An 11,315-nucleotide genomic window follows, 5' to 3' on the forward strand; every position below is an offset into this window, starting at 1 on the left:
ACACTACAATCATGCAGTAACGTTACAGTGTACAGTCAGTAAGCAGTTCAGTAAACAGTTTAGCAATACATTTGTAAAATCAAAAGCTTACCTTGCCTTGGAAGAGTTCCAGTGTTGTGTTGGATAGTCATAGCCAGCTAGCTAACATAGCATCCCTCTGTTTGAGTAGGCTAAACTAGCTAGCTAGCTGCATTTGCTAGCTAAGTAAATCAAAGAAAATGCTGAAATATATCTATCTCGCTTCTCCTTGATTTTTGAAGAAATTCATTTGTTCAAAACTGTTTAACTATTGTCTTTCTCTCACTTTGAATCAACTACTCACCACATGTCATGCACTGCAGTGCTAGCTAGCTGTAGCGTATGCTTTCATTGTCTGATCCTTTTATTGGGTGGACAACATGTCGGTTCATGCTGCAAGAGTTCTGATAGGTTGGAGGACGTCCTCTGTAAGTTGTCATAATTACTGTGTAAGTCTATGGAAGGGGGTGAGAACCATGAACCGCCTAGGTTTTGTATAGAAGTCAATGTACCCTGAGGAGGACGGAAGCTAGCTGTCCTCCGGCTACAGCATGGTGCTATCCTACAGTGTGCTGTTGAGGCTACTGTAGACGTTCATTGCAAAACAATGTGTTTTAATCAATTATTTGATGACGTGAATATATTTAGTATAGTTTTATCTAAAAACGATAACTTTTTTAATGTTTTACTATTTTTATGAAATTCACTGGAGGAGGATGGTCCTCCCCTTCCTCCTCTGAGGAGCCTCCGGTGGTTTAGGTGTGGCCAAAGAAAATCTAGGCCTAAGATCTGAAGGTGTTAATCGCACGAAAAGGTTAGAGTCCCATCTTTACTACACCTATTGGGCTTGCTAGCCTACACCCTCTGACATAGAGAGAATAATGGTTGCATCTTCTTCATCACCAGTTTCAGGTTTTGTTACAGTTGAGCAAAAACAGGTACACCACACCTTATCATGGCCATCAAAAAACTATCAGCTCAGAATGACAGAAAAACAGAAACGCATAGGCAGAATGTATTCTAATTGTATATATTGGGTGTATAGCTCAACAATTACTGGGCATGAATGAGCACGTTTTATAGAGAAAAAAACATGAACGCTTATTGCAAATAGGCCTACATGTTGCTCACCAAGACTGTCTAACTACAGTATATAAACAAACGTACCACGAATGAAACAATCGAAGTAGAGTGATTATTTAAGAGATATCATGTTAAAGTTTGAAACATAACTAATACAATGGTGCAAAAAATATTAGCAAAAGCGCAAACACACATTTCTGTCGTAGACTACGAAGCGGCAATGGGCTATTGTAATGTTCGTTACTGCCATGGACAAAGCCACGGAGGAGATAGAAAACCGCATGGACAAACACAAACACATCAATAGTATTCTACTATCCCGGCGCCGATTCCACGAGCCTTATTCTGACTGTTGTATTTTATGATCTTCAAAATAACAATTTGAATCCGTTCGTAATGGTGTCATTAACTAAAATCCACAAACACCCGTCATCACCAACTGCACCTCCCGTTAAGCAAGCAACCATAACTTTGCACTCAGTTCGTCAGCGCTTCGTTGTGTTCTTACCTTGGTGGTTTCTCCAGTTCAATCGGATTTTCAGGTCAGGAATTTGCTAAAGTAGTCTTCGATATTCACCTTCGAGGTCTAAAAGTTGACGTTGAAAAACCAATATGCTTGTTTATCTTTTTTTTTCTCTCAGGCCCTTCAACTCGCTGGGTTGCTCGTCTCCTTCTCTACCTCCAGCTCAACCAACTGCCTTGAAATGTGACGTCACGCCTACCAAAAGGAGTGGGTAGGGAGCACAGAGCACAAACACAATTATTGTACATACATTACATCACATTTGCATTGTCTTGTAATAATGTCTATCCCTCTCAGCAGAGCAATTCATTACTGTTTGTGACTGATTATCACACTTCACACAAATGATTATCATCACATGAATAATTACTATATTCCTCCAGATGTGAGGGAGTAACAATACATAATGCCATCCTCATGTAACCGGCATTGTACTGCATGGCTGTATCTCTGCGTTGTGTGTGATTGATTGGGACTACAGACGTGGACTTCGGAGATCAGGCTGTTTTAATGAATCAGAATACTTTCTGCATCCAAAAGAAAATACAAAACATTTGTAGAGCACAAATATGTTCTGCCCATTGTCGCCTCTTTCTACAACAGACGCACAATACAAAGGACTGGAATCAGTCGAGGAGCTAGCCATCGTTCACACATACAATACCGTAGCTAGCTAGTAACCACATGTTGAATTCAGAATGTTAATATCATCCTAAAAAGTACAATTACAATTGCATCTTAACAATACCATCCACTCATGAGTAAACTCTAAATATACAACATTATTCATGAACAAAACACTGTGTACGACTTTGTGCTTGAAGGAATCTAACTTTTCTAACGACGACAGAAAAGGCGTGCCTACCTCTCAGTGCATCAAAATGATTTGAGCACGCAGGGCAAAACGTTAAGTACACACTCTCCTATTCCCAGGATGCAGGCATGCATAATAACAAATCAACATGCTATATTAATATATGAACATGGTGGAATTCACAGAGTACTTTAACAACTGTTACACACACACCACACAAACATCCCCACATCATGGATGCTACTGCTCAGTGCTCTAACTCTCTGTGAGGTTCCTCTGACTGAGTGCTGGCGTGTTTGTCAATGCCTGCCTGCCGCTGCTGTGGCCCCCCTGATGGGAGATGCAGTTAGACGTATTGACTTGTGTTCAGCTTCCTCCCTCGCCACAGCATCAGCCACAGCGCTGACTGGATATTGGATAAATAGACAGGCAGGGCCTTCAATATCATGTGAAGGACACCATCATGTTCTCTCCCAGGATTTGTCCCAAATGGCTCTCTATTCCCTACACATTCCTTTTAAATTGAAATAATCTCAGAAATCCCAAGGATAGTATCTGTGGATAGAATGGAAGTCTATCCACCCATTTTCCCAACAGCACTCTATTCCCTACATAGTGTACAGTAGGCCTGTATTTTTTCCTTGAACATCTGCCCCCCCTGCTGTTCAAACAGAAAAACTACAAGAAGTTAAAAATAAAAAAAACTGTATTCACTTCATCCTGATTTAATCTTAAGGAATCAACAAAAATGCATGACATCTTTATAAAAAGGGAGTGAAAGACTTAAAATAATACAATATTTATTTAAATACATTGTGCAAATAGTAGTAGTTAGGGTCCTTTACGTGACTCTGCAAAATCAATGCTGATAATTCTCCATCACAGACCTCACCAGTGATGCATATCGTTCATAATGTGTCTTTGTGTTGTATGAGAGCACAAACAAATGCAGCAGGGTCCACTTTTACTGATGGGAGATTAGAAAATAAAGGGGGTGTGTCATCGCTGTCAGGAGGACTGAGTCAATTCCAATCTGCTCTCTGTAGTTGGTGCTTCGATTATCTCCCCAGACATAAATTCCTCCTGGTGAATAGAGAAATAATATTAGTCGCCATGAACACAATAGTTATAATATCAAAGAAAGAGCAAACATCTATTAAATGACAAGTAGCTAGTAGGGTGGGGCCCATCAATACACTAGTCTCGCGATGCCTCCTAAATCTCGTTTAGTCTCGTTGACTCAATCAGAACGTGAAAAGCCGAGGCTATCAAAACGTAGCACCAACCTTGTCGTAGATTACTTTAACAATGAGCGAGCAGCTCGGACACGTCGCTACTTCTTCACCATTTTCCAAATCCTCCTGCAAGTAGAGATATTAAACACAACAACCATCACAGGCTAGTTGGCACAACGTGACTCGCAGGGGATCTTCTCACGCTGTACTTACTTTGGTTATGGCAAATCTGTCGCCACATGGGCAGGGAAAATAGTATGTCTCTTCATCCTCGTCATATTCAAAGTCCTCGATCTCAACTTCGTCGTGATACACCGACATTATAAGAGTAAAATAATTTCATTCGTACCCAGCTAGCTAACTAGTTGGAGACATTCCTCTGTTTCTCGAAAGTGTGACGTGCCATCTCTGCGCAGTCGCATATCATCGCGTCATTAAAAGTAATGCCAAACATGACCGCCAGGGGTTACCATAGAGTTCTCAATCCTCAACTGAGGAATTTATTATTGGCATGGGCATTTACACCTTAGCAAGTACAGATGGTTATGCTCTTGTTACGTCAATGTTCCCAATTGGGACTGAATGAGAATAGAGTGGTCTGCATCTGCCATGATTAAGTGAGTGTGATCCACTAAAGTACATCCTGATAAAATTCACAAAATAAATGGATGGGAATTGATGAAGAAGGGTGTTTTCTCTGCAGCAGCTCCTGTGTGCAATAATTCAGTGGTTAAATGCTATCAATGTGAATGTTACCTAGTTGACTAACAAAGTTCATGGGTTAAGTCAATAACAGATTAACAAGCACCTGCCTGCACAGGGAGAGATGAAAAATACATTGTTGAAACATATGAAGTTGAATTATTTATTCGTTTCAAATTTTAGGTTGAGTTATGGGGTTGAATAAACGAATCCAAGCATTCAAGGAGAAAATACAGTTTTGTCATGGACCCAAAATTCATACATAGGAGGTAAATTAGATTAAAACAGGTTTGGCTACATGCTTTCACCATTACTCCGACAACTTGTCTTTACCCACCAGCTGGTCAAAGGGTTATGTTTCAGCGACCTTTAATCCCCAAAGGACATATGATCTCAAACACATTACCCACAATTAATTAAGTCAACCCAATTAGAAACTTAAAGTCAGCACTGTAGTCCCACAAGCTTCATCAGAATGTCTTCCAGTAAGAGAATGCCATGGAGACCTATTATCCTATGAGTGATGAGTGACCTCACTCAGTCGAATGTACCAAAGGTTTATGGCCTCAGCTCCATATCTGTATAAAGATACGACTAGATGGATCAGGTGATATGGAAGAATTAAGGAATTAATGGATACAGATATGGATTTTATTTGTGTCTCCCCACGTTTGTTTGTCCCATTAGCTACAGCATTATTCGATTATTGGGGCATTTCTAGGAAGAGAGACTTTGTGAGAGGAACCCCCAAAAAAATAGCACGAGATCGCTTCTGTAGCACTAGCATGTAAGAGTATGACACATTTTTAGGCCTTGCTGCCCCCCCCCCCCCCCCCCCCCCCCCCCCCATCCCCCCCACCCCCCCATCCCCCCCACCCCCTCCCAAAAAACATGTTTTTATGATTTGACCAAATCATATTAGCATTGCTTTTCAGGGTTGTTTTGACTTGGGATTCTCCACCCTCCCCAGATCTGGCATGGTCTTCCTGTAGTAATCACATACACACACACACACACACAGTGTTACTCAGCAGTGAGATTTGATTGGAGTGACTCAATTAGGCCATGGAAATGAGTTTAGTGGACAGGTTCCAGGCGCTACAGGCTTTACATCACTTCCCTATACAGGTCAAAGTACCGTAGACCTGGGGAACAGAGAAACCCCTCTTCCACTTCTTGGAGTTCTCCCATTATCAAAATTATGATTCTGTGAAATGCTCATTTGGGATCTGGATTGGGCACAATTACATTTTATAGGCCTAATTCTGAAATATCTTGAGAATTCCCTTACTTGGAATTGGTTATAGGTAATGAATGTGATTTTAGGCTGTTGATCATGCTTGTATATCACATTATGTTGCTGAACTACTTATCCAACTGAGCTGTGTGTGTGTGTGAATTAACAGTACCTTTCTAGGGTATGTTACATCACATGATTAAAGGGAGACCCAATTACTCATGTTTGATCTCTTGGAATAATTTGTGTGTCACATAGTGTCTTCTAAATACAACCTATTATGCTATCATCAGTACACAAGGCCCTAAGAGATTTGCTGCCAGAGTGGAACAAAAAAATAAGACGATTTATGTTGACAGGCTAAGGCTGGATGGAACTCGTGAGGAAGGATGAACACATGAATGGGGGAATCAACAAGAGAACCAGACTCATGTGATCATCAGTCGTAAACAACAAACCCTGAGATGATAATTGCATAAGCAGAGTCAGCCAGGGTGATTTAAGTGGATTTGTCAATTAAGACTTCAGAAGGCTCGACTACGCTCAATGGAAAAACATCATCCCAAATTCTAAAAGGGATGAGTATACACATGATAGGCTGAGATTCAATTGGGACACTTTAAACATATTCTTCCAACAAGTGAAAGTTGACTCAGTCTGTATCAGTATTATGAATGATTGAATGTTCAGGCAGCTGGTCAGTGGTTGCCATTCATCACTGTATCACTGGTTCCATCAGATTCTAGTGGACTAAGTGTTACGGAAAACCAACATTGGTTTCTTTAAGGGAATTCAATATACTGGGGTTTATCTGTATGTGGTATCAAACTCTTTTTTGACCAGGAAATTAGACAGAATGTATTCTCTTCTAGACTTACAGCAATGACCTGGGGAGCAGGGGAGGAGTTGCAAGGGGAAGAGAAAGGTTGAATGAGTAAATTGGAAGCATTACTGTAATTGGCTCTCTGACCTGTAGCCGGCAGGGAATCCAATCCAATTGAAATCCAATATGTGCTCCCATTTGTTACATCAGCTCTACAGAGACACTTAATGCTAATACAAAGGGGGATGCCATTGGATTACCGCTGAAAAGGATAGTTCAGATGAGGGAACCAAGGCTTCACACAAAATGGCACCCTATTTCTTATACAGTACACAACTTTTACATTTTAGTCATTTAGCAGACGCTCTTATCCAGAGCGACTTACAGTTTTAGTGAGTGCATACATTTTTCATACTGGCCCCCCGTGGGAATCGAACCCACAACCCTGGCATTGCAAGCGTTATGCTCTACCAACTGAGCTACAGGAGGCCCATTTTACCAGCATAACCTCGTCCCCAGGCTAATTGCTATGGAGCCGGCTGGTGGACAAGACTAGACACAGCCCTGTATAACCCCGTGGCCCTATAAAGGGATATCTAGTGCCATTTAGGATTCACCCAAGATACACTGGCAGTCCCGGATCTACAGAATCCCCAGCTGAACTGCATTACATGGCTGCCTGTTTCACAAGGCTCTAGACTAGGAGGCAATGTCCTACTCATGTTGACTATACATTCTGTGGTCCTCTGTAGCTCAGTAGGTAGAGCATGGTGTTTGCAACGCCAGGACAGTGGGTTGATTCCGGGACCACTCGTATGTAAAATTTATACACGCATGACTGTAAGACGCTTTGGATAAAACTGCTAAATTGCATATATTGTTATTATGTAATTATTATACTATAATATAATAGATAATAATATAATGGTAATATATGCTATTTTTATTATATATTATCATAAATTATTATCTGCATTAGCAAGACATAACCAGTCCGAGTGAAATACATTGGTTAACAGGTTTCACTGTACTGAGTCCACTCAGTCCACATGACCCCATATAAAAGCAGTATATTCAAGAACTCAAGAATATTCTAGAATTTGCAAATGTGATTTTAGTTGGTTTATTGCTGTTGATGACTCCTGTCTGTCTCTTGTCTCTTGTCTCTTTACAGAGTGGTTATTGACAGCTCCTTGCATTCCTGGCCCTTAACCATGATCAGGAGACCGTCCTCTGGCGTCCTGGCATGTCTTTATGGGGATGATGACTGTACAACATCTGTGCACAGTCCATATGTTGTTCACTCAAGTTGTTTCTCACAATACAGTGCCTTGTTTCAAAAAATTATAAAAAATAAATAACGGAAAAGTGGTGTGTGCATATGTAATCACCCCCTTTGCTATGAAGCCCCGAAATAAGATCTGGTGCAACCAATTACCTTCAGAAGTCACATAATTAGTTAAATAAAGTCCACCTGTGTGCAATCTAAGTGTCACATGATCTGTCACACGATCTCAGAATATATACACCTGTTCTGAAAGGCCCCAGAGTCTGCAACACCACTAAGAAAGGGGCACCACCAAGCAAGCGGCACCATGAAGACCAAGGAGCTCTCCAAACAGATCAGGGACAAAGTTCTGGAGCAGTACAGATCAGGGTTGGGTTATAAAAAAATATCAGAAACTTTGAACATTCCACGGAGCACCATTAAATCCATTATTAAAAAATGGAAAGAATATGGCACCACAACAAACCTGCCAAGAGAGGGCCGCCCACCAAAACTCACGGACCAGGCAAGGAGGGCATTAATCAGAGAGGCAACAAAGAGACCAAAGATAACCCTGAAGGAGCTGCAAAGATCCACAGCGGAGATTGGAGTATCTGTCCATAGGACCACTTTAAGCCGTACACTGGACAGAGCTGGGCTTTACGGAAGAGTGGCCAGAAAAAAGCCATTACTTAAAGAAAAAAATAAGCAAACACGTTCGGTGTTCGCCAAAAGGCATGTGGGAGACTCCCCAAACATATGGAAGAAGGTACTCTGGTCAGATGAGACTAAAATTGAGCTTTTTAGCCATCAAGAAAAACGCTATGTCTGGTGCAAACCCAACACCTCTCATCACCCCGAGAACACCATTCCCACAGTGAAGCATGGTGGTGGCAGCATCATGCTGTGGGGATGTTTTTCATCTGCAGGGACTGGGAAACTGGTCAGAATTGAAGGAATGATGGATGGTGCTAAATACAGGGAAATTCTTGAAGGAAACCTGTTTCAGTCTTCCAGAGATTTGAGACTGGGACAGATGTTCCAGCAGGACAATGACCCTAAGCATACTGCTAAAGCAACACTCAAGTGGTTTAAGGGGAAACATTTAAATGTCTTGGAATGGCCTAGTCAAAGCCCAGACCTCAATCCAATTGAGAATCTGTGGTATGACTTAAAGATTGCTGTACACCAGCGGAATCCATCCAACTTGAAGGAGCTGGAGCAGTTTTGCCTTGATAATGGGAAAAACTCCCAGTGGCTAGATGTGCCAAGGTTATAGAGACATACCCCAAGAGACCTGCAGCTGTAATTGCTGCAAAAGGTGGCTCTACAAAGTATTGACTTTGGTGGGGGTGAATAGTTATGCACGCTCAAGTTTTCTGTTTTTTTGTCTTATTTCTTGTTTGTTTCACACAAAAAAAAATATTTTGCATCTTCAAAGTGGTAGGCATGTTGTGTAAATCAAATGATACAAACCCCCCAAAAAATCCAATTTAATTCCAGGTTCAAGGCAACAAAATAGGAAAAATGCCAATATACTTTCGCAAGCCACTGTAAGTCAAGTTACTATAAGCCTTTACACGCCAAGTCCACATTTGTTATATAAATAATGCGCACCTAGTGTGAAATTGTTGGAATCACTGGAATCGATTTCTGAGGATTTCTTATGTGTTGAAAAAATCACTGGTCAATAGGACTGCCAAAACCAGGTCAAAATAACCTGACACTACCCTTTGACCTACAAGGTTGCTGTACTGTATACAGTATCTTGGAATTACCTTATCAATGAAATTGAAATAATACATTGGTGTACTGAGTGTTTGTCAGAATGCACTGCTCAGTGAGTATAATTGGAAGAATGTGGTCAATGACAAGCACCAATTTGACCTTGTTCTTCTATTTCTCTTTAATGAGAAGCCATTGGCCAATGGGGTGACATTAACGGCATTTATTAACTCTTACTGAACCTTAACCACTACAAATTGGCCTCAGGTAACTTACCCTGTTGACAGATTTGTTTTTAATTGACCTATGTCAATTACAAGTGACAATACTTTACCTTATCTGAACGTTGGTCCTGTACAGAAACAACTCCTAGTCCCTAGTACCCCAGGAAAGTTGTAGGGCTGGACTGGGGTCTGTTTTTTGGACCGGGCCTAACTGTTAATAGAATGCTTGACATACATTGAGTATGTAAAACATTAAGAACACCTGCTCTTTCCATGACATAGACTGACCAGGTGATTCCAGGTGAAAGCTATGATCCCTTATTGATGTCACTTGTTAAATCCACTTCAGTCAGTGTAGATGAATGGGAGGAGACAGGTTAAAGAAGGATATTTAATACTTGAGATAATTGAGACATTGATTGTGTATGTGTTCCATTCAGAGGGTGAATGGGTAAGACAAACATTTTTAAGTGCTTTTGAACTGGGTATGGTAGTAAGTGCCAGGCGCACCGGTTTGTGTCAAGAACTGCAATGCTGCTGGCATTTTCACACTCAACAGTTTCCCGTATGTGTCAAGAATGGTCCATCACCCAAAGGACATCCAGGGGGGAGGGTGTGTAACTCAATATTAGGAAGGTGTTCCTAATGTTTGGTATACTCAGTGTATGTTCATCATCAGAGGACAGGGCTCTTAGGCAGTGGGTCATGTAACGTTACGAGAAGTCACTCCCTTGATATTGCTACCCCTGATCTGGTGTAGATGAGTTTTAAGTGGCAATGGGACCAGGGGAGATACTGTAGCAGGGGCTCAGGCCCCTCAAGTCGACAGCCCATTCCCTGCAGGGACTCTGTCCTGGCGTCCTGGCGTAGCTCTGAGCTGGCTGGCCACTTGAGCGAGTGCGTCAAAACACAGGCTGGCATGCACTCCACTCACCAACATAAAAGACAACTGTTGCGAAGCTCCAAGTCCACCTGCCCTGATCCAGCTAACACTTACCAAACTAGCTTTGTGAGAGCTTATTAGGTTAACATTGCTTGGCTAGCCAGCGCTGTTCAGGCTTGTCTTCTGAGAGAAAGCTATTCCTCACTATGACTATAAAGAGGTGATTGTCAGACCAACTGGTTTAACATTTAGATTAGGCCTAGTCCTCGACTAAGAAGCATGTTCAATTGAGATTCTCCATTGAAGGTGCTTTAATCCAAGACTACACACTTAGAAAAGAGGGTTCCTCAAGGGTTATTTGAGAAGGGTGATGGTTCTATGTGGAACCATAATGACTCAAATAACCCTCTGAGCCCTTTAATGATTATTTGTAGTTCAGAGAAAGGTTCTTTCCTCTTTTATTGATAATTAAAATGTAGGGGCGGTGGCTCATTCGAATATTTTGGGACGAGGTTTGCTCACAGCTCTTTTTGTGCAACCGTGAGAGAGAGTGTCTTGCATCAATTGAGAACTGTTGTCTAAATCAATGGTTCTCAATTCTCTCCTTAGGAACCCCTGGCAGTTCCACAGCTAGTACAACTGATTCAACTTGTCAATTAACACCTGGAAATTTAACTATATAATATGGCTACCCAGAAAAAAGAATCCTGTATGGCTCTTCAAAAGATTCTTTCTAGAACCTTTGTAAAACCTTTGAGATGAGGAAAGGTTTTTTATAGAA

General features: G+C 41.3%; 2 protein-coding genes across 2 annotated transcripts in view; both read right to left on the reverse strand.

Annotated features, from left to right (window-relative positions):
• nck2b (NCK adaptor protein 2b) overlaps window positions 1–1,809 on the reverse strand; it is an 84,423-nt gene extending 82,614 nt beyond the window's left edge. Inside the window, exon 1 of the mRNA XM_084155458.1 lies at window positions 1,610–1,809. The gene's annotated coding sequence lies outside the window, so the exon portion shown is untranslated. The remainder of the gene's footprint in view (window positions 1–1,609) is intronic.
• Window positions 1,810–2,121: 312 nt separating this feature from the next.
• Window positions 2,122–4,079, reverse strand: dph3 (diphthamide biosynthesis 3). The gene is made up of 3 exons (XM_084155491.1): window positions 3,887–4,079; window positions 3,725–3,799; window positions 2,122–3,521 (listed from the first exon to the last, which is right to left on the reverse strand). The coding sequence occupies exons 1-3, from the start codon at window positions 3,992–3,994 to the stop codon at window positions 3,447–3,449; spliced, it is 258 nt and encodes an 85-aa protein (XP_084011617.1). The 5' UTR covers window positions 3,995–4,079; the 3' UTR covers window positions 2,122–3,446.
• Window positions 4,080–11,315: the final 7,236 nt, after the last annotated feature.

This window comes from Coregonus lavaretus, assembly GCF_964263955.1.
Source record: "Coregonus lavaretus genome assembly, chromosome: 38".
Lineage (NCBI taxonomy): Eukaryota > Metazoa > Chordata > Actinopteri > Salmoniformes > Salmonidae > Coregonus > Coregonus lavaretus.